At 45.0% G+C, this 24,616-nt stretch overlaps 1 protein-coding gene across 1 annotated transcript in view; it reads left to right on the forward strand.

Annotated features, from left to right (window-relative positions):
• ANKRA2 (ankyrin repeat family A member 2) overlaps positions 1 to 24,616 on the forward strand; it is a 536,537-nt gene that overhangs the window by 278,651 nt on the left and 233,270 nt on the right. Inside the window, exon 9 of the mRNA XM_044063946.1 lies at positions 22,840 to 22,965. Within this exon, the coding sequence (XP_043919881.1) occupies positions 22,840 to 22,965 (126 nt within the window). The remainder of the gene's footprint in view (positions 1 to 22,839; positions 22,966 to 24,616) is intronic.

A 24,616-nucleotide genomic window follows, 5' to 3' on the forward strand; every position in this document is an offset into this window, starting at 1 on the left:
GTGCCCAAAGCAGAAGCAGTTCGCAAGTGCTGGTTGGCCAGCTCCTGAGATTACGAATATTTTTCAACCAAAGTCTTCTTGAAAGCTAAGTACCCCGTTGGGGAAACTTTTCTTGCCTCAGACAGATGTCAGACAAAGTTAATAATTGCATTTCATGTGGGTAGCAAATACCGCATAAGGATTTCCATTCCCTCTGCATTCCTTGCTTAGGCCCAAACCACGACTTCTCGGCCTGCCGTTTTTGTGCTACATTCAACAGACACACTATTAAGCGTCGGGCGGAGTTCGCCCAACACTGTTTTGGCAAAAAAATTAATTACATTATGTCATCGGATACTCCGACTCCAGTTTTGAGTAAAAGACGCAAAGATAAGGACCGACATACGAGGTCCGCGACTTCTACCGACACCACGCTAAAGCCGACTACAGGAGCTCCGGTTCTCAGCGAGGCGCCTACGCAGCCCCAGCCCCTGACTAACTTAGCGGTGTCTTCTGTGCCCGAGGTCGCAGGCTCCTCTGCCCGCACTCCGTTTACAGATACCGACGCCACTCTTGGCAGGGAAACTCAGAGTTTAGACAGGCCTGCCACCTCTCAAGGTGTCTTCAGGCCTTCTTTTTTTTCCATTAAGGCTTTCACTAAATCTAAAGCAACCATGCATACTAAAAGACAAGCTCCACAGGGCCCCTCTCATGGCCCTATGCCTAAAAAACAGATGCTCAAAATGGCTGAGGATTTGATTACTCTTATCAGTGGTTCTCAACCCCCCTCTGACAAAAGGCCCAGAGTGGAGGAAGAATACCTTTCCTCGGACCAGGCCTCCATTACTTCAGAACATTCTGAAGACCAGGAACATTTCATACTCCCCTTTTGAAGATTCTGATGTAGAGGAGTCCATTCCCTCTGTCTCCCCTCCTGAAGACTATTCTTTTGGGGAAACCTTGCATACCTTGAGGGAACACTTCCACTGGGAAGGCCAAGATTACTCAGACTCCAAGAAAAGGCTCAGGGATTTTCTCTTGCTCCCTCGGCACAGGCCTCTGGCTATCCCTCCTGTCTTAGACATACTAGATGATGTGTATTCAGAGGCCAGCCTTAACCCAGATTCTTTACCTCCAGCTCCAGTCAAGCCTGACCGGTATTACCGGGTTCCTGATTCACACCAATTCCTATACAAAAGCCACGCGGCTGACCCAGAAACTATTTCACAGGGTCCCAAGGGAATTAAGGCCTCCACTGCCAATAATCCATTACCTTCAGAGAGAGATTCCAGAGCTTTATAAAGGTGGGGGGAAAAGGTATACACCTCGGCCACCTTAACCATGAGGGCATTAAACTGTCAGTTCCATATGTTAAAGTATCAACAGTTTTTGTTATGTCAGTTGAAAAGCAAAATGTCACAACCTGAACAACCAGACTTGAAGGAGATGCAGGATTTGTTGCATAGTGCAGAACAAGTGGGTAAACGGTTTACTTATTACAAGGTCGAACGGCACTCCTTCGACTGTCGTATAGTCGACAACAGAAGGTCGTAAATGTCGAATGTCGAAGTCAAAAAATCAATCTAGGAACGGTGTTAACATGGGTTGAGGTAGGTGTTCGTATTATTCTGAACTACAAACATCTCCCCTACCTCGACCCATGTTGAAACCCATTCCTAGATTGTTTTTTTGAGTTCGCGTTTATCAGTTTCGACCTTCCCTTGTCGACTATACGACAGTTGGAGTGCCGTTCGACCTTGTAATAGTAAACTGGGTAAACATACCTTGCAATGTGGTTTTGATGTTTTAGAGGCCTCATGTAGAGCTGCTGTTACAGGATCAGTCATACGTAGACATGCTTGGCTGAAAGAGCAAACCTTACCAGATCATGTCAAAACTAAATTACTAGATGCACCTCTACAAAAAGATGTATTGTTTGGTGTTAAAGCTGAGGAGGTATTAAAGAAAATGGAGGAAAAGGCAAAATCAATGCAAACAGTGAAAGATTTCCTACAGGTACAACCTCCACGTTTCAGTAGAAATTGGCCTTCAAAAAATTGGTCCTTTCCAGCCACAGACAGACCTCAAAGAGGTAGATACAGGCGCTAGAGGGGTAGAGGGCAATCTCAAGGATCATTTAGAGACAGACAATGGCAAGCACCTACACCAAGAGGTGGTGAGGATAGTTCACAGCCATTCAGAAAGCAGAACCAATGGCTTTCCCCTTTGCATGCCAAGCAAAGCTCTAATGGCAGCACCTTTAGGCGGAAAACTGGCATTATTTTTGAAAAATTGGCATATTGTCACAAAAGACAAATGGATCCTGGACATTATAGACAGAGGCTACAGATTCCACTTTCACACCCTTCCAAAAATGAGAGGCATGCCAAACCTGCCACACAATCAAAGGGCAGAGGCACAAAAACAAATTTCAGATCTCATGGACATGAAAGCTATTCAAGAGGTACCTGCACAAGAACAGGGTCAAGGTTTTTATTCCAGACTATTCCTGGTACCAAGGAAGGGCAAAGATTGGAGACCTATTTTGGACCTATCCATCCTAAACGCATATTTACTCGTACCAAAATTCAAGATGCTCACATTACAGCAGCTTCTTCCCATGCTGGGCAAGGAGTCTTGGCTGGTAACATTGGACCTCAAGGAGGCATACCTGCATGTCCCTATCAGACAAGATTACAGAAGATACCTCAGATTTCTTGCAGGTTCAACCCATTATCAATTCTCTGCATTGCCCTTTGGCTCATCTACTGTGCCCAGAGTGTTCACGAAATGCCTGGCATCAGTAATTGCCTTCTGCAGACTTCAAGGGATACAAATATACACATATTTGGACAACTGCCTGATCCAAGCGGACAGCAAACACATACTTCTGAAACACCTGGCGTTTGTAATAAAGTTGTTGAACTCTCTGGGATACACAGTCAACAAAAAGAAATCAAGACTAATACCCTCTCAAACAATAATTTTCCTGGGTGCCAGCTTGAATACAAACACACAGATGGCCTACCTCACGCCAGAGAAACAAGGGCAACTAACTCAATACTTCAGAAAACTGGCAACCTTCACCAGGCTGACTGCAAGGAAAATCCTGCAGGCTCTGGGATTCATGGCATCTTGCATCCTGCTAATCCCATGTGCAAAGCTGCATATGAGGAAACTTCAATGGTACCTAAAAAACTTATGGTCTCGACACAGCCACAGTTTGGAAACAATTATACCACTGATTCCATGCCTCCAAAAGGAATTTCTGTGGTGGGCTCAAGCATGCCAAAGAAACATAGGTCTCCCATTCTGCTTGCCTCAAGCAAATCAAGTCATCACAACAGATGCCTCGGACTACGCTTGGGAGGCGCACATGACAGATCGGTGCATTCAGGGCAAATGATCCCAAAAAGAAAAGCACCTACACATCAATCAAAAGGAAATGCTAGCAGTAATAAATGCTATTATGGCTTTCAAATACCTACTGCATCCAGGCCAGCTCTTGATAAGGACAGACAACACCACAGTGATGTGGTACATAAACAAACAGGGAGGAACCCATTCATATCCCCTGTGCAGGCTAGCCATGTCTCTTTGGAACATGGCTCTGGAATTACAAATCCAACTTCAAGCACAATTCCTGCCAGGCAAGGAAAACACGCTGGCAGACAACCTAAGCAGAAATATGACGAATCCACACGAATGGAAGTTGCATCCTCAAGTTTTTACAAAGATAATTCAAGCATGGGGAAGGCCAGACATAGATCTCTTTGCTACCCACAGAAATTTCCAATTGACAAAATTCTGCTCAAGGACCTTTCATCCACAGGCCTGGAAAGTGGACGCACTCTCTTTCAGTTGGACAACAATGACAGTTTATGCCTTTCCACCTCTTCCTCTGCTGCCCAAAGTTCTAGTAAAAGCCAGAGCAGACAGACCAAAGATGATTCTCATTGCTCCAGACTGGCCAAGACAACACTGGTACCCACTCCTGAGGAGCCTGACGTATTCCCCACCATGGATCCTGCCTCTAATGCCTCTTCTATTGACTCAGCACAACTTCGAAACTCTTCACAGTCAGCTGAAAACACTCAATCTAGCCGCATGGAGGATTCCTTAAATTCACAACAGACCCTACTCTCCAAGGAGGTGCAGGATGTCATTTTGGAATCCAGAAGGCCTTCTACTAGAAAAGCCTACTCCGCAAAATGGAAACGGTTTTGTGCCTGGAATCAGAAAAAGGGTCAGAATCCTGGGATACTGAATTTACCTCCAATATTACAGTACCTAGCTGAGATGGTAAGCAGTGGACTTTCATTCTCCTCCATCAAAATCCATGCCTCAGCCATTTATGCTCAATACAACACTGATCCTCCTTTATTCTCTCACCCTCTCTTAAGACAGTTCCTCAGAGGGGCTAAGAATATAAAACCCCCAAGGAAGCAACCAGTACCTGCTTGGGACCTCAATTACATTCTAGAAAAACTGACCCTGCCTCCATTTGAGCCAGCTGCTTCAACAGAACTGCAATATTTGTCATGGAAAACGGCCTTCCTTCTGGCTATCACCTCAGCACGCAGGGTTTCGGAACTACAAGCCCTCATGGCTGTGCAGCCTTTCATCATTTTCCATCAGGACAGAGTTTCCTTACGAACCAACCCTTCCTTTATGCCAAAGGTAGTATCCAGGGTAGCCTTGAATCAGGCTATCCACTTACCTACCTTTTACCCTAATCCACAAAACAAAGGGGAGAGACTACTACATTCCTTGGACATTCACAGACAGCTTCGTTATTATTTGGACAGAACAAAGCCATTCAGAAAATCAGAGCAACTCTTTGTGTCCTATGCTACAGGTGCTCAAGGGAAGCCTATTTACAAACAGACAATCTCAAAATGGATAGCCCACTGCATACGCTTTTGCTACTCTTTTCATGGTAAAACTGTACCTTCAGGCATCAGGTCTCACTCCACAAGGGCCACAGCTACCTCTGCAGCTTTCCTCAGGGGGGTTCCTACCAAAGATATTTTGGAAGCAGCCACTTGGAGTTCTGTGCATACTTTCTCCAAGCACTATCACCTACCATTATACTCCAAATCTAGAGCGGGCTTTGCCACTGCAGTCTTGCAGGGCATCCTTGCTCTCCTAGTTCCACTTAGTGCCTACCACCCCTTTTTTAGCTTTGGGATTCTACCCATCTGTTATGACTGCAGCTGTATGCACGATGAACATAGTACAGTTTTGTACCTACCATAAATGTAGATGTTCGAGTGCTAATACAGCTGCAGTCCAGGTTTCCCTCCCTCCTTCCCCTCTTGGGACAGGCCTAATGGCGAACACCTCCTCATACAACCTGATTGGGGTATTCTTTTATGGTGTATTTGCTTGCAGCTACTGTTTTTTGATTATATTGCATTGCATTATTACATAAATTTATGTTTTGCCTTCCTTCTGGGGGCACATGACATCTGGGGCAAGAAAAACTGAAGAAAATGGCGTCGGCTGGTTCTTTTATACCCCTGCCGCAGTGACGTCAGGGAAGAAGCGACAACATCCGTCGCAGGACCTAGACTTTGGAATTCGGCCGACTGAGGACCCGCCTGACGGCAGGATAACCCATCTGTTATGACTGCAGCTGTATTAGCACTCGAACATCTACATTTATGGTAGGTACAAAACTGTACTTTCTCACACTTTCAACACAAGGGTTCGACCTTATGGAGTTTGGAGTTTCAGAACTTCGATAACATAATAGGAACCTATATCATAGGTTTAAATAGCCTTTAGAGAATTAGTTAGATGGGCAACCAGATTCAAATAGGTTGATGCATCAGTTTTAAACAAATGGGAAGATGTGCATGTCGAATCAGTTATAAAAATATTTAAATACTGGTTTATGGAACAGAGTATGAACAGTTTCTTGGGAATAATCAACTTTGGAACGAAAAGGATTGAGAAGAATGTTCAACCTCTAACCATGCTATATTCAGGTTATAAGATGATAACCAACACAGTTGTGAATAGATTATACTCTTCTGGAAGACTGAAGCCAGAAATGTACAGATTAAGGAAAGGAGAGAGTGAGGGAAAAATAACTGTTGATTTGGGAAATGGAGGGGTTTGCAGGTGTGGAGGTCCCAGGGATTTGCTGCAGGTTTAATAAGCTGTGATGTCACTAACGCTTTTGATAAACTGTCACTTGTGAATATGCTCTATATTTTAAAATATGTTTACAGTTTCCCAATTACATTCAAATACTGTATTTATAAATAGATCTGACCCAGCCCTCTTGCACATAACAAGAATGCCCTAACTGCACTTCCAATAGCCTTTGTTCGACTAGCTGCAGTGGTGCTGAAGGTCCTGGGTAGAGGAGGATGGTCTTTGCTTGATGTACTGGTGACAGCTGCAGGAATGCAAATATATAGCCACAGCATGAAGAGCCTAACATGCTCACAATGCAGTTAGTGTGATGCTTGGTCGGAAGTTGTATGTGTGTGATAAACATTCATGCATGCATGCATCTCCAGAGGCAGCTGTAGTAGAACTTGCATGCTGTCATAGGGGTGGGAATAGGTCATTCCACAGGGTCTGCAGAATTACCTGATCCCTAACACCTGACTCTTGCTGCCATCAGGGAGTGAATGGCTGGTGGGCTCTTGTCCCCATGCAGAAATGAATGAGCTAATTGTATGCAAGAACAGGAGTCATTAGGCTGATCTGATGGCTCAAACAAAGCAAAGGACCGTTTGTCCAGCACAGTTTCTTAGACTTAATAAATTGAAGTTATTGAGCTTATCTTGTAATGTTGGGCTGCCCTCAGCTGAGTATACTGGTCCTCTTGAGGTCCTCCTGGTCAGATGAGTTTGACTGATCATACCATTGTAATTCATTAATTCTTTATTACTTAATCTTGCATCACAAGTGCCTTCTAATCTACCTTCAAATAGTTGTGCACCTGGTTTGTTTTAAATTGTAATCGTATTTCTAAGAATCACTTGACAAGAACATTTAAAAACACAGTGAAAAATGGATGTTAAGTTGTCTGTCTCGCCTTCGTTCTTGCTGGTTGGGATCGGAGCTGATCCTCTGCTCTGACTCAGCCATCTTCTATAGCTCGAGAGCTGTTTACTGGCTGGAAGGCTACCCCTAGCTACCCAGATATCATTTGCCGCTTCAGCTGCGAGGTGTCGTTTTTCTGGCTCAGGATCGTATAAAGTCTCTTTATAGAACTTTTTTACTAGAAATAGTCATTTTCCTAGGGGTTTTGTTAGTTTTTGGTCTTATATTTGTTGTGTTAGCTAAGTGTGTATTTGTAGCTTCCTTCCCTTCCCTTTAGAACTCGTTTAATTTAGAGAGTTCTCTCCCCCCCCCACCCCCCACCCTTATTCCTGTCAGGTTAGCCGTTTAAGTTAGAGGCTTTCCTTCTACCTTCTTTATAGGCTAGCCATTTGAGTTAGAGGCTTTCCTATCAAAAAAAAAAAAAAAAAAACTTTAGCTTTAGTCTGTAGTGTACTGTGTTTTTCTCTTTAGACTATATTTTGATTGGTTAGCTATTGTTGCATTTTTTGTTACAGGATGTCCAAAGAATCCAAGGTGTCTGGGTTCAGGAAGTGTGACTCATGCTGTCAGAAAATGTCTCTGACAGATGGGCACACTTCTTGCTTCTATTGTGTAGGTACTGTGCACCTGCAGGACTCTTGTTCTATCTGCCATGCATTTAGTCCAAGAGTTCTGCAGGAGTGTAAGAATAAGCTTTTTCTTAGGGGCCTTTTAAAGCCCCAGGATTCACCGGCCAAGACTCAGCCTGTGAAATCCCCTAAATCTACCAAATCGTTGCCTCCCAAGTTCAGAGCCGTCTTTGGTTCAGACTCTACCTGCTACTTCGGTTCTGGCTGGAACCGATAAGACTATCTCCCCGTTGGCTGCATCAGAAAAGTTGGAGCCTACGCAGAGCCACAAGAGGCTGAGGTCCCCTTCTCTGGAATCAATACATTCGGCTCCTCTGTCTCCCCTGCTACAAAGCGAGCGCAGTCCCAGATCTTCTTACTCCTCTCGATCCTCTAGGCTCTCGGATCACGACGTGGAGAGAGTAGTCAGTAGGTTGCTAAAGTCGCAGGCACTTGCCAAGATGTTGTCCAGCCCTCCTCAACAGGTGTCTGCTCCGTCCACTTCTTTCGATGTTCCTCCTCCGACTCCATTGAGCTCGGAGCCAGAGTTCGTTGGGGTTCGAGTAGTGGAACCGTCGGCTCCGATAACTTTATCTCCTTTGGTTCCATCGTCGGCTCAGATTCCCCTCGATGATGCCATCCATCGAGGGATCTGGGCGTCGGGGCTCCTTCGTCGGCTCCGAGGGGGTGAGTGGCATCGGACCCATGTCCGACCCCATTCTCCATCTCGGAGCTTTGGCACAGGTGAGCTCTGCTCCTACATTGGCCTCGGAGCCGTCTCCCTCGGTGCGGAGAAAGATTCCGATTTCCTTGGAACCGGAGCTTTCTCTGCATCGTAGTAGGAATGCCTTCAATGTCATGAGGAGTGTGCTGGCCACTGAGTCAGCTCCACTATTGGCCCCATCACCTCCATCCCCTGTAGTGCCTGTGCCAATCTCTGCTCCTCCTCCAGACCCCAAGCGTGGGGAACCGGCGCTCCAGGGCACCCCATTGGGTGTTTCCTCTTCTTCCGAGGCCTCCCCTGATCATTCAGAGGAGCCCCCTCGTAAGAAGTGCAAGGGGAAGCACATTGACTCCCCTGAGTCTGTCACTTCTGACACAGACTTAGATGATTCGGAAGGGTCCCCAAGATCCCCCTCTGAAGATTTTTCCTTTTTGGACATCCTCGAAATGCTTAAGCAGAGGGGGAACTGGAATCCCCTAGCTAACAGAGGGGGAACTGGAATCCCCTAGCCCCTACCGAGGATGCGTCTGTATTCCTGGATGCGTTCGGTTCCCGACCTTCCACCTCCTGGGTTTCTCCGCCTTTCAATACACTTATGTCTGTAGTGGCTCGAAAGGCTTGGGCAGCCCCGGATACAGTGGATCCAACTCCAAGGAGACCTGGCAAGTTCATTACAGCACCCCATGATAAGCAGTTCCTTACCAAAGGTGTTCCTGTTGATGCCATGGTGGTAGCAGCAGCCACCAAAAAAAGAGTTAGCGGAAACCTCTTTGTCTGTCCATCCTCCTAGCAAGGAGTCTAGGACCATGGACAGATACGGGAAACAAATGTTTGCTTCAGCTACCTTTTTAATGAGGTCACTGAACTACTTATGCCATTTTACCCGGCTTCAGAGGGACCTCCTTAAAGAACTTGGAGATACCTTCAAGATCCATCAGCTGAGGGGGCTCAAGCTAAAGTGGCTTCCCAGCTGGCGACCCTTAATTCTGTAGTCAGCTCCTCTATGAGGCTCATTTCTTATGCAGCCGATGGTGCGAGTAGAGATGCAGGTACGGGCGTGGCCCTTAGGAGACTTGCATGGATGCGGCTGTGCAACTTTGCGGAACCCTTTAGAGCGTCATTCACCAACACCCCCTTTGATGGTTCCTTTCTTTTTGGACCACAGGTGAAAGACACTTTCACTAGGTGTGAGCAAGAAGGCAAGACTCTCTCTGCAGTGGGAGTCCATTTTTCCACTCCTTCCAGACCATTCCCCAAGGGTCAGATGAGTGGCAAAATGTGGTTCTGAAAATCCCAGGGAGCCTCGCCTGACAAACGTAGCGATTTTTTTTTTTTTTTTTTTTTCTCCAGGGGCAGAGGGGGAAACAACAACAATTGATACCGCCCTCGTGGCAGAGTGGGTCCGCAGAACCAGGGCAACAGAGAATCCTTCTCTGAGAAGCCCTTTCAGCATCCCTGAAGGGTTGCCCGGCTGCCCGCCTCTGGAGGCAATCAGGGGAAGACTTTCACTGTACCCAAAAGCCTGGCAAAATTTAACGCAAGACAAATGAGTACAGTCAGTTATATCCGGAGGTTACAAAATTCCCTTCTCTCAACCCCCCTTACAGTCGAGCAAATCCCTTCCAGATGTTCCACCCAATCTGAGGGACCAAGCAGTCATAGAAGTTTCAAGACTGCAAGAAAAAGAGTCATCTAGGAAGTCCCGGCAGACCAACATGGATCCAGAACTTACTCGAGGTTCTTTTTGGTACCAAAAAAGACAGGGGACTGGAGACCGATTCTGGATCTCAGCAGACTAAACAAGTCTGTTCAAAGAACAAAGTTTCGGATGGTCACGCTACAGTTCATTCTACGCTTTCTGGGTCAGGACAACTGGATGTGCTCCATAGATCTTCAGTATGCGTACTACCACATTAAAATGGACAGGTGCTCCAGGTGATTCCTTCGCTTCCGTCTGGGAGCCAGTCATTACCAATTCAGAGCTTTGCCCTTTGGTCTCACCACAGCCCCCAGGGTCTTCAAATGTATGGCAGTGGTCACGGTTCACCTGAGACGTCGAGGATTCCAGGTGTTTCCATATCTAGATGACTGGCTCCTCATTGCTACTACTAGGCATCAACTTCTGCAAGCCAGGGACTACACTATCACAATCTGCTCCCAGCTAGGCATTACAATAAACTTCGAAAAATCTGCCTTGTTGCCCTGTCAATCTATCACCTATATAGGAGCAGACTTGGACACAAAGAACATGTCCGCAAGGCTACCGCCAGAAAGGGTGTCTACAATTCGCCAGCAAGTACAAATTCTAATGCAGAGCAAAAGGATCCAAGTCAGGTTCGTCCTTCAAACTCTGGGTTCCATGGCAGCGGCAATTCTTCTAATCCCATTTCACATGAGGATCCTTCAGTGGCTTCTGTTCACACAGTGGTCTTTCCAACAGCTGCCCATGTCTCACATGATCATGATTACAGAAGCATGCAAAAGGCACCTTTCCTGGTGGATGGTCTCCCCACTAGTGAGTTAGGGCAGACCCTTCATTCAGCCCCCTCCGGTTGCCACGGTGACCACAGACACCTCCCTGATAGGGTGGGGGAACATTATCAGGGCAGGACAGTCCAAGGCACTTGGCAGCCTCACGAGTACCACCTGCATATAAACGTCCTAGAAATGAGAGCCGTGCTCCTAGCGTTGCAAGCTCAAGACTCTCTCCCTTCTGGGACCATTGCAATTCAAACGGACAACATGTTAGTGGTCTGGTACATCAACAAGCAGGGCGGAACCAAGTCCTATCCCCTATGTCGGGAAGCACTCAGACTCTGGCAGTGGGTGATTTCTTCCCAACGATTTCTGATTGCGAAGCACATCCCTGGGAGGTCCAACATCATAGCGGACAGGCTCAGCAGAGCTCTTCTTATGCCTCACGAGTGGTTCCTGGTAGTTGCGGATCTGATCTTCCAGAAATGGGGACAGCCTTGCTGCGATCTTTTTGCCACCCCCTTCAACAGCAAAGGCAGCAGCTACTTCTCCCTTCTTCCGCTTCCAGGTCACACACCCAGAGACTCTCTAGTCCACGATTGGCCTCAGTGACTTCTTTATGCCTTCCCTCCATTTCCCCTGATACCGAAACTCATACAGAAAGCAATTTCGTTCAGTTGCAATATGATTCTCATTGCCCCCTACTGGCGTCGACAGATATGGTTTCCGTTCCTGCACCATTACCTTCTCGATCAGCCCTGGACTCTGGATCCGATTCTAGACCTACTGATTCATCAATCAGGCGGGCTGCATCAATCCCTCCAAACACTCCAGCTCACAGCTTGGTTGCTCCACTTACAATCTTGGCCAGGCTTCCCAGCATTTCCCCGGCCATGCGTGAGATTATTGTCTCCTCTCAAGTCCACAACTAGAAAGACTTCTGCTAGTAAATGGAAACATTTTTCTTGTTGGGCAGAGGCTAGGAACATAGATCCTTTTTCAGCCCCAGTCCACGAAATTTTGTAGTTCCTAGCACAACTTTTTCATTCTGGGTCTGCTTCTGCTACAATCCGGGTTCAATTGGCGGCCATTTCTAACTTTCATGTTAGGTTGTCTAATTCAAACATTATGTCTCATAAGCTCTGTAAAGCCTTTTTAAGAGGGACTACTCTCCTTAGACCTCCAGTGAGAGATCCCCCTCCTCCTTGGGACCTTAATTTGGTACTAACCTCCTTAATTATGCCCCCCTTTGAACCTGCAGCATCCTGCTCCATTAAGTTTCTATCTTGGAAAACACTTTTTCTGGTAGCTATTACTTCAGCCAGACGCGTCTCTGAACTTCAGGCACTATGTGTTAGTCCTCCATACTTGGTTTTCCATAAGGACATGGTTGCTGTGAGGAATAATCCCTCATTACTTCTGAAAGTCTGCTCAGAAAACAATTTAAACCAATCTATAGACCTTCCTGTGTTTTTCCCTAACCACACCAACAAGGCAGAATACAAATTACACCAATTGGATGTTCATAGACAATTGCATTTTTACTTGCATAGGACTAAGGATATAAGGAAATCGAAGCAACTATTCCTTTCCTACGCTCTAGGAAAACAAGGTCTCCCAGTTTCCAAAGTGAACGCTATCCAGGTGGTTGTCTTACATTATCACTTTCATTTATCGATTGAGAAACAGAGTTGCCTATCAAACCAAAAGGTCATTCTACTAGGGCGTTGGCCACCTCCATAGCCTTCCAATCTAGGTTGCCCATGGATTCTATCTGTGCAGCTGCTATGTGGGCAAATCCTCATACCTTTATTTCTCATTACAAGCTAGATATGGTCTCCAGGAGCAGAGCTTACTTTGGTTCCACTGTTCTGAAGAGTCTGTTCCAATGAGCTGCCCAGGATTGTAGGTGCTAGAGACGCTGTCCCAACCAGCAAGAATGAAGGCGAGATAGACAACTTAACATAAAGAAGTTATGTACCTACCATAACGTTCCATGTTAGTTGTCTTCATCTTGCCTCCCACCCTCCATCCCCCTGTCCTATTGGATCGAGAGGAGTTTTGGTTTCACTAGCTGAGAGTTCTCTGGTTTGTTTCCCCTACCGACTTAGAGAGTATGACAGGTATGCTCAACCTGTTTGTTTGGACAGGTTGATTCTCTGGCCATGTCTGGGGTTAGCTATTACAAATGAGATCTGGGTAGCTAGCGCTAGGCATTATGGGATAAGGGTAGCCTCGAGCCAGTAAACAGCTCTCGAGCTATAGAAGATGGCCGAGTCGGAGCCGAGGATCGGCTCCGAACCCAACCAGCAAGAAAGAAGGTGAGATGAAGGCAACTAACATGGAACGTTATGGTAGGTGCATAACTTCTTTTTTCCAACTAGTCTGTGCTCCATGATCTATTCACTCTGTCAACCAAGACTGGATAGTTATTTTATTTCACTGGGAGGAAGCAGTATAGCTGGAAAGCTACTCCTTACATTGCTTCTTAAGCAGTACTACTGTTAAAGTGGAATGTCACAGTTTAAGTAACGTGAAGGTGCACTTTGGTCTTACATGGAAAAATTGTACATAATTCACTGTTTAAAAGAGATAATTAGTAGGGCATATAAAATTGCATAACTGTAAGAATCAGTCAGAGGAGGTTAGAAAAGATTGGGAAGAGACTAGAAAAGCAATTTACAAGGAAAACAATGGGGAGACATATGTATGGCTCCCAAGTATGCAACCAAGTCCTGAAGGTTTAGGATCCTTGCTTAGAAGTGCTTGCAGTAGGTATTTTTATATCCCAAGCAGACTCAAAATACTTTTGTTGGAGGCATGATGGACATACCTCTCAACCTGGAAACATCAAAAATCTGGACAAGGCCCATGAAAAATAGGTACACATCTGTATGCTGATTAACATCATGTATTTCACTGACAAGTCTTGAACCCAAAACCCTATGCTCTACAGTCAGAGCAACATACCACTATGCCAAATCAGCAGTTTCCTGAAAAATAGGAAGACAAACTTAATGGCCATTATTTAGTGAATTCTGTTCTTAGCTCTCAGTCTCTTAGCAGTTAGCACAAAAAACATGGACAAACAAAGCTAATAATGGGGGGATACAAATTCAGTTCTCACTTCTCAGTGAATGCCATCAGGGGGGGTCAGACATGATTTTATTTTTTTGGAAAACTACTACTTAAATTATACAATGCACTGTAAACACACAGCTGATGAAACTCCTGGTTGGTCTTTTCAGATGACAGTCCTATTTTCTTGGAATACAAGTAGTGAGAAATATTGTTAAGTACGAGACTCATCATTAAAAATGTCATTGATGTTTTTTAAACAATTCTTAAATGTGTTTCCTACGTATGTGTTACACCACCTTCTTACAAAAGGATAAAGAAATAACTGTTGTAACAAAACCATATTAAAAGAGATATTTTATGTGTTTCGGGTTCTGTCTTCCTTCCCTGAGTCGGCCAGAGTAGTTCTATTTCCTGGCTTGCAAAGCTTAGGTGATTAGAAAATGTTGCTCTCAGTGGTCATCAAGTTTATTTACCTTTTGACTATTAAAGGCAGTAGGTTTACAGCCCAAATGAAGACTGATAATATAGCTTTATATTATGACTGCACAAAGTCAAAAGAGGTTTTATTTTTAAGTTTGATTGTCTGTATGACCTGAGTGGGTGTGAAATAACAAAATAAATAACTAAATAAAAGTTATAGGTATCATGTGTCTTTTCCTTGACAAAAGACTTTCAGATATTATAGATAGAATGGCACAAGAGCAAAGGAGACGGTCTTAAAGAAAATATCATGAGATTCCATTTTGCCCCAACATGGTACATACTGAGGAAGCACCACACTCTCTAGCAAGATTAGGCATTCGAATATATAAAGTACTTAATAAATAAACTGCATGTATACTGCACACATTTATTTTATCGATCTATCTATCTGTGTGTATGCATGTTGTTGTTTGTCTTTTGGCTTTTCCTGGTTAGGGGTCGCCACAGCGGAACTCCAGTCCGCTAATGATTGGCAGTTGGTTTTTATGGTGTCAAGTTGCCAGCCCAATGCCCAACCTTTAACAAAGGCACGCCCATTCAATGCATGTCTTTTGAACGCCCACTCGACCGTGGGGAGGACATGCAGAGTGTCTTAATTAGCCCATAAGCTGGCTTACATTCAGGGACTGGCTTTTCATGCTTGTATAAAATTCTAATACATTTACTCAGGACTTTTCCTCATCCTAACATGAGGGTTCTTCTCACCTGCTGCACATTTTTGGCTTACATTTGTCTTTCCTTCTCCCTGTGAATTTGTCAGCTGATGTTTTTAGAATAGCCTACAAATTCAGACTGACCTTAAATATTTGACATGATGTAACTCATCTTAAGTAAGTGACCTGCGAAGGACAGAGGCTGGATTCCAAGACAGCTGATATTTGAGGGAATGCTTTGCCCAGGCCTGCCATCCACCAGTTTGTATTAGAAGTGACAAAAGAAAGACATGCAATGTATACAAATTAAAATGTCAATTATGCTCTGTATTCAGATGTGGCTACGTTGATGCCAGAGGTTTGGAATGCTTCAGTGCTTTTTTTCACTCATTGTAGTATAAACTGACACAGCGCGCCTCGAAAGACAGGCATGCTATGTTACATAACCCAAAGACAATAAGACAACATAGTCACCCAGAGTGATAAGAAGGTCTTCTAATGCACCATGTTGTGTCCTAAGATTGAGAAAGATGTAGGACATACAGTAATGTGTAGTAGTCTGGGGGTGTGCAGGATGTACTGAGCAGCTTTCTATTACCTGGCATAGTAATGTGTAATAGTCATTATGCAGCTGCCGATAATCCATTACCGTTACATTCCCGCTCGCATTTCAGCAGCCACACCAGCCGGAAATGTGTGCATGACATGAGCTCCTTGAGTTCAGTTCCGGCTGGCTGGTAGCCCTGACGGAGCTGATGTCATCACGCATGTGATGACGTCAGCTCCGACAGCGTGAAAATGGAAAATTTTAAAAATTAAAAAAGAAAAAAAATTGGAAATGAAGGGGTGCCACTCTGGAATCGTGGCACCCCTTCATTTGGACCCCAAAACTCGGTAAAAAAACGAGTAATTCGGTATGGTTGGGAGATACGATGATGGGAGCATATGTTTTAAGAGTGTAATGAGTTGGTAGATTTTGCATATTCCCTGCTGAGTACACTAGCAGAAATATTAGGTGAGCAAATGGCTGTAAGTAAGGAAATTATTTTGAGCTGGGGTACATGATTGAAATTGCCTGGATATAGTAAGGTCTTACTAAGTTTAAATGTTAAGTTGTCAATCTCGCCTTCATTCTTGCTTGATGGGTTCGGAGCCGATCCCTCGGCTCCGACTCGGCACTTGCTAAGCTCGAGAGTCACTTTTACCAGCTCGAGGCAGCCCCATATCCCATGATGCAAGGTGGTAAGTACCCAGATCTCGTTTGCCGCTTCGCTTATGAGGTCCTCCTTTTACCAGCTCCTGGTAAGTGATTCACTTTATTGATATTAAAGCCCCTTTTTGTTAAAAAAACCTTTTATTGTTAGTTATAGTTAATTATTTAGATTTCCTGACAGAAAATCCCTGTCTCTTTTAATATTTTTTAGTCAAACTTTACCCATCCCATCCCTCCCTGTTAGGGTGTGTGTGTGTTTGTTTTAGGAATACCTTTTGGTATTTTCTTTAATTTAAATTTTGACTGGTGTGTGTGTGTGTGTTGTGAAGCACCATGTCAAAGGAGAGGGTCGCAGGTTTTAAGAAGTGTGACTCGTGCTGTCAGAAGATGTCACTGACAGGCGGTCACACTTCTTGCCTATTGCCTGGGGCCTCTTCACCTGCAGGACTCCTGTGCTGTTGTCATTCCTTCAGCCAGAGAGTCCTGCAGGAAAAGGCAACAAGCTGATACTTAGGGGCCTTCTTAAGCCGGAGGGCGCTCCGGCTAAGTCGGCTCCATCAAAATCAGCTAAATCTGCCAAGGCCCAGGCTTCTGTGTCTAAGCCTGCGGCCTCGGCTCCGACTCGTTCAGTGAGATCGGCTCGGCTGGAGCCGATTCTGGCTTAACAAAGCCTTCGGCACCGATGGCTATCGGTGCCGAATCTGCATCGACCGCCGATTGTCGGCTCCGATCGGTTCCGACCCCCATGTGGCACAGGCATCGGTGTCGGCTCCGATCGGCTCCGACACAGTTACTTTGGTGGCTGTGTCGGCTCCGGCTGGAGCCGATACATCGAGGCTTCCTGTCGGCTCCGAAGTCGGCTCCGACAGGATCTATAATATCGGTTCGATGGCTCATTCCAGGAAGAGGTCGAGGTCTCCTTCCTTGGAGCCGATACTTTCGGCTCGGCTTCACCTCTTCTTTCAGAGCAGCCATCGGAGCCGATCTTCAAGGTCATCCAGACTGTCAGATCATGACCTAGAGAGTGGTCAGTAGATTACTTAAGTCACAGGTACTGGCCCAAATGTTACATAGTCTGTCTCAACAGATGACTGTTGGTCCACACCCGTTACAGTTCCTCCTTCAACTCTACCCCAGAGCTTGGAGTTGGAGTCTTCGAATGGTTACTGCTACGGCTGGAGGGCGGATACCCCTTCTGTTCCTTCAGCCTCTACTCTTATCTCCTCTTGAGACCTTCCTTAGAGGGATTCGGTGGTCGGGCTTCCATGGTCTCCTCCGAGGGGTGAGTGGCATCGGACCCTTGTCCGAACCCGCTCTTCCCCTTGGAGCCTCGGCCTTGGTGAGCTCGGCTCCGACATCTGCCTCGGAGACTTCCCTTCGGTGGTCCCTGGGTTCCTAGCTCTTGAACGGGTTCTCTCGGACCTGCCTGGGAGGGAGCATTCGAGGTGATGAAGAGTGTGCTGGCCACTGGTATCAGTCAGCAGTCTGTTCCCGTAGCTCCTCCCTCTATAGTACCTGTTGACATCTCTGCCACTTCTCTTGCTACAGGACCCAGAGATCCTCCGCCTCAGGTTTCCCCATTGGGAATTTCCCCTCTTCCGAGGATTCTCCTGATGTTTGGAGATCCTCCTAGGAAGAGGACTTGTAAGAGGAAGCATGTAGACTCCCCGAGTCTGTCACTTGGATACTGACTTTGATGAGTCAGAGGGATCCCTAGATCCCCTCTGAGGATGTCTCCTTCTCAGACATCCTAGAACTCCTTAAACAGAGGAAACTGGCCCACCAACAATCCCTCTGAGGATGAGTCAGTATACCTAGAGGCGTTTGGATCTCGGCCCTCCACCTCCTGGGTGTCTCCGCCTTCGACCCCCTTATGCAGGTTATTGCACGAAAGGCGTGGGCAGCTCCTGACTCTGTAGAGCCAGTCCCTAGGAGGCCTTCAAAATTTATCACTGCCCGTGTGACAAGCAATTCCTCACTAAGGGTGTCCCGCTGATGCCATGGTGGTGGCTGCGGCCACCAAAAGGAACTTGCAGATCCTTCCGTGCCCGTCCATCCTCCTAATAAGGACTCTAGGACCATGGATAGATGCAGTGGCGGATGTTTTCCTCAGCGACCTTTGCTATCGTTCGCTGAATTAACTATGTCACTTCACCAGACTCCAGAGGGATATCCTTAAGGAGCTGGGTGAAGTAGTTCAGGATCCTACAGCTGCAGGGGCTCAAGAAAAAATTGCTTCGCAGCTAGGAACCCTCAATTCCATTGCAAACTCCTCCATGCGGCTAATATCTTATGCTGCGGATGGAGCAGTAGAGCCGCAGGTACAGGTGTGGCTCTTAGGCGCCAAGCCTGGATGCGGCTATGTGATTTGCGGATCCCTTTAAGGCGTCCTTCACAAATTCTCCCTTTGATGGGTCAGCTTTGTTTGGCCCTCAGGTGAAGGAAACCTTGACCAGGTGCGAACAGGACGGCAAGACTCTTTCTGCTGTTGGAGTCCGTTTTCCACCCCTTCTAGACCTTATCCCAAAGGACAGAAAGGTGGGAAAATGTGGTTCCGTAAATCCCAAGGAGTCACGCCGGATTCACGTGGTCAGTTTACCCTAGAGGCAGAGGGTAACAACAACAGGCCGCTCTAGAGGCAGAGGGTCCGAAAAACCAGGGAAACAGAGCCTCTCTCTGACAAGCCCTTTCAGCATCCCTGAGATGTTGCCCGGCTGTCCCTCCTTGGAGGCAGTCGGGAAGATTATCACTGTACCCAGAAGCCTGGCATTCCCTCACTCAAGACAGATGGGTACAGTCGATCATATCCAAGGGTTACATAATTCCTTTCGAGGAAAGTCCCTTCCCCTCAAATTCCCTTCCAGATGTACCACCGGTCTAAGGGAAATTGCAGAGTTAGAAGTCTCAAAACTACTGCAAAAGAGCCATTCAGCCAGTTACAATAGACCATTCAGAGCCGGAATCTACTCAAGGTTCTTTTGGTCCCCAAAAGGCGGGAGACTGGAGACCAATATTGGATCTCAGCAGACTCAACAAGTCTGTCAGGAAGACAAGATTCGAATGGTCACTCTTCAGTCAATTCTGCCCTTCTTACAGAAGGACAACTGGATGTGCTCAATAGATCTTCAGGATCGTACTATCACATCAAAATTCACAGGCAGCTCCAGGAGATTTCTCCGCTTTCGGCTGGGGTCCAGTCATTTCCAGTTCAGAGCCCTGCCCTTTGGTCTCACTACAGCCCCAGAGTGTTCACCAAATGCATGGCAGTGGTCACGGCTCACCTGAGGCGTCAAGGTTTCCAGGTGTTTCCGTATCTCGACGACTGGCTCCTGTCAGCCACCACCAGGCATCAGCTTATACAAGCCAGGGATTACACAATAAACCTTTGTTCTCATTTGGGCATCTCAATCAACTTGAAAAGTCATCCTTATCGCCCTGCCAGTCTATTACCTTCATAGGCAAACTTAAACACTGTTAGGATGTCAGCTACCCTTACAGATCAAAGAGTTTCAGACATTCAGAGTCATGTCAGGATCATTCTGGCCAACAAGAAAGTACAGGCCAGAATGGTTCTAAAGGTATTAGGTCTCATGGCTGCGGCCATTACTCTTCTTCCCTGGCTCGATTCTACATCGCCTTCTTCAGTGGATGCTGTTCACACAATGGTCATACCAGCAACTTCCAATGCGTCACCAGATTCTGGTGACACAGACATGCAAAGAGCATCTTGCTTGGTGGATCACATCTCCTCAGGTTCACCAAGGCAGGTACTTTGTACCCCATCCCCGATAGCCACTGTCACCACGGATGCCTCCCTGATCGGGTGGGGGTCATTATCAGGGCAGGATGGTTCATGGGGCGTGGCAGCCGTTGAGTACCATCTGCACATAAATGTCCTGGAGATGAGAGCAGTGCTTTTAACGTTGCAAGCCCTCAACGACTTTCTTCCCGTAGGGACAATTGCAGTCCACACAGACAACATGTCTGTAGTTTGGTATATCAACAAACAGGGCGGAACCAAGTCCTACCCCTTGTGTCGAAGCGCTCAGACTATGGCAATGGGTGATCTCCTCTCATCGGTTTCTGGTAGCAACGCATATCCCTGGGAAAACCAACATTGTAGCGGACAGATTGAGCAGAGCTATTCTCATGCCTCACGAGTGGTCTCTCAAGCAATCTATAGCGGAAGAGATTTTTCTGGAATGGGGTCGTCCATGTTGCGATCTTTTTGCTACTCCCCAAAACAGCAAATGTCCAGACTTCTTCAGCCTCTTCCCTCTATCAGGCCATCCCCCCAGAGACGCTCTGACCCAGGATTGGCCCCAGGGACTTCTTTATGCCTTCCCTCCATTTCCTCTGATCCCTCAGGTTATCCAGAAAGCTACCGTTTTGAGAGCCAAATTGATTCTCATTGCCCCTTACTGGCCTCTACAGGTTTGGTTCCCGTTCCTCCATCATCACCTTTTGGTGCAGCCGTGGCATCTGGACCCAGTGCCAGATCTTCTGATACACCAATCGGGTCAGCTGCACCGGTCAATCCCTTCTCTCAACCTCACAGCATGGTTGCTCCACTTCCTTCCTTAGCCAGGCTTCCTTTGATCTCTAACCCAGTTAGAGACATCATAGTAACCGCTAAAATCCTCTACCAGGAGGATTTATACAAGCAAATGGAAGCGTTTCTCTTATTGGGCTAAGGCCAAGAATATCGATCCTTTTACTGCCCTGTTCAGGCAGTCCTGGACTTCTTAGCAGAGATTTTTCATGCAGGCTCCTCTTCTTCCACAGTCAGAGTTCAATTGGCTGCTATTTCCAATTTTCATGTCGGGATAGCAGATCATAATATTATGTCCCATAGGCTCTGCAGGGCCTTCTTGAAAGGAATTTTCCTACTAAAGCCTCCAATCAGGAATCCTCCTCCTCAGTGGGATCTAAATTTAGTGCTGACATCTTTGATTCTTCCCCTTGAGCCAGCTGCTTCTTGTTCCTGAAATATCTTTCTTGGAAAACTTTATTCCTAGTGGCTATTACTTGACCAGGAGGGTGTCTGAACTTCATGCTCTTTCGGTTCGACCCCCTATTTGGTTTTCACAAAGACAGAGTATCTTTGAGAACTAACCCAACCTTTTTGCCTAAGGTCGCTTCAAAGAACAATTTGAATCAATCTATTGATCTTCCTGTATTTTTCCTAACTATTCAGATAGAGCTGAACAAAAGCTACATTATCTTGATGTCCACCGTCAACTTAGATATTATTTGGACAGAACAAAAAATTTAGAAAATCTGATCAACTTTTTGTTTCCTATGCGGATAATAAAAAGGCCTTCCTGTTTCTAAAGTGACTTTGTCTAGATGGCTTTCTTGGTCATCTCTGAAATTTATCTGCTCAGGGGAAAACAGCTGTGCTCAAAACCTAAAGCACATTCAACTAGGAGCTTAGCTACTTCTACAGCTTTTCAAGCTAGACTTCCTTTAGACACTATTTGTGCAGCGCCACTTGGGCCACTCCTCACACTTTTGTTTCCCATTACAAATTGGACTTGGCCTCCAGGGACAGAGCCAGTTTTGGCTCTACAGTCCTCAAGAGTTTGTTCCATTGAGCCACCCAGGATAGAGGTGCTAGGGGCCGGTCCCATCAAGCAAGAATGAAGGCGAGATTGACAACTTAACATTAAGAAGTTATGTACCTACCATAACGTTCCATGTTAGTTGTCTTCTCTGCCTTCTTTCTTGACCCTCCCTCCTTCCCCCTGGCCTGGACAGACCTTGTTATAAGAAACTGTTATGCTGAAGACCATTCAGACCTGGTCCTTCTTCCATCTGTAGTTTTCTTTCTTCCTTTGGGAAGTATTTTATGCTTGGTGCTATTGCCCTTTGTCATCAAACGAGATCTGGGTACTTACCACCTTGCATCATGGGATATGGGGCTGCCTCGAGCTGGTAAAAGTGACTCTCGAGCTTAGCAAGTGCCGAGTCGGAGCCGAGGGATCGGCTCCGAACCCATCAAGCAAGAAAGAAGGCGAGAGAAGACAACTAACATGGAACGTTATGGTAGGTACATAACTTCTTATTCTGTTGACTGCCAAAAAAGCAATTAAAATGGAAATAAAGGTCTATAGCAGCTGTATGTGAGGTAATGACTATTCTAAAAGAGCTGGATGGACAGATCTTTAGAAAAGGAGAGGAGCAAATTACATAGAAGTAAATGGAAATTGTGGGAACAACACATTTATGATTTTCAGGAGGAGGACTGAGGTTTAAGGGAAGGCAGGCATTTAGCACTTTTTGTAATGTTGGACTAATGATAGTAGTAGCAGAGAAAATATATGTGATGTGTATTGTATTTAAATGGAAAAATGTTAAAATGGTTTGCTTTCTTTTCTGTTAATTTATGTGTAAGGTGTTTAAAAATGTTACTTGTTAAATACATGAAAAGGTATTTTTTTTACATTCTGGGAGTAGATGTGCAGATTCTGATAAAAAGTAAGCACATTGTCTCTGGCTTGTAGTTGTGTTAGTCTTGTGCAGATATAAATTGATATTAATTAATTTTTTTTTTAGGGTGCAGATCCACTGATACTGGCAAAGGGAAGAGAAAGCGCATTGTCACTGGCGTGCAGTAAAGGCTACACAGATATTGTTAAGATGCTGCTTGATTCTGGAGTCAATGTTAATGAGTATGACTGGGTGTGTATATGACACTGATGCACTTTGTTGTTGCTACATTCTCATTTTTTTCTGTTAGATTTTTTTTCCTCATCAGGTAATCGTAACCTTCTGTTCAAAGAAAATATTTAAATTTAGAAAAACAGTGCAGTGATTTGTTGTCATCATTTTGTTTTCACTTAGTTTTTGTTTGTTAGTTTGCACTTGCACAAACTAGGAATAAGTCTTACCGATGCTCTCCTCTAAAAAGAGCATCTTTCCAATATGAGTTGTATTTTTTTTTGTGTAATCTTGTACTCGCACTGCATCTTCGTCAGTGAACTGATTAAAATGGGTTGTTCTAATGAACTTTTGGCAGGTTCTTGTGAGAATGGTCAGAAGGTCTTTATGAAACTCTTCTTTATTGGTCTTGAAACTTTGTGGTGTAAAGCATGTATGATCATCATCTAGTCTGCATTAATACAATTACATTTTCAGTACTTCAGGTACATTGCTTGTTTCAGCAAATATCACAGTCCCTCCATATTATTACCATCGTGTTTATGCTTCATTGCTATTAAGTATATTGCATTGTGTGTTGCCTGCATCTCGTTAGCAGACCATTTCTGTTTAAGCTCATGTATTCTTGGGCATGAATTTACATTGTACAGTATTGCATTACAATTTCTGAACAAATTACTGGATGCATCTTACCAAAATTAAGATTGAACCACTTTTATCTGGTCTCGTATCTTCAGTATTGTTTTATTCTTTTGTGTACATATTTATGCTAGTTACACCATTCCCTGAAATATTTTAATTCTACTTTCTCTTACCTAAAAAAAGCCATCACATTGTAATGCTCACTTGCAGCAGGTGCTTTTATGCAGTAGCCTAATTCCTTTGTCACTGTACAGGCAGTCATGCCTGGCATATTATCCTTAAATTATATAATGTCATATACAGTTCCTCCCCCCCCCCCCTTACTGTCTGTCCTTGTTACATCTCCAGAAGTCCTTTATTTCACCCTCCTTACAGGAGGGTGTGGTCTGTTGTGGCCCTAGTAATCACTTCAAATTACTGTCATCAAAATAATATATTGAGTGCAGCTCTGATGCGTCACTTAATCCATTCATCTTTGTCGCGTCATTCCAGTCAATTTAACTTACCAATCTGTTATGCAAAAGTTTCCATCAAACACTTCAGTTTTTGTAAGGAAAAAAATAAGCTAACTAGGTCTTTCTGTTTTTTTTTTTTTTTTTTTTTTCTCTAGAAATATATGAAATTTGGTTGACAAGAAGTCTACCTGAATTTCAGATCCTGACAATTAAATCAAACAGCACAGTTGGCAATGTTTTATCTCTTCATTCCTGTATAGTTATTCCCACATCCTTACTAAAGCAGGTTATTCACTGTTCCCTGAGCAAGACCACCATCTATAGTCTGCATGTCTTCACTCTTAATATAATCTTATCAGTAATTAATTTCACACACTTGTAAATAAATGTATTTGCATAAAGCAGTTGTATCCAAATTCTCATATTTCCTTCTCAGTAATACTGCATTCATAAAATGTATCATTTTCTGTGCCAGTAAATTCACAAGTTATATTTATGTTAATAATTTGTTAATATGTTTGTTAATGTTTGTCATTATTATATTGGTGCAGTCAAAGACCCAAAAAAGCTGATTT

Source organism: Protopterus annectens, chromosome 2.part2 (genome assembly GCF_019279795.1).
Source record: "Protopterus annectens isolate FY-2018-M chromosome 2.part2, PAN1.0, whole genome shotgun sequence".
Taxonomy (NCBI): domain Eukaryota; kingdom Metazoa; phylum Chordata; order Ceratodontiformes; family Protopteridae; genus Protopterus; species Protopterus annectens.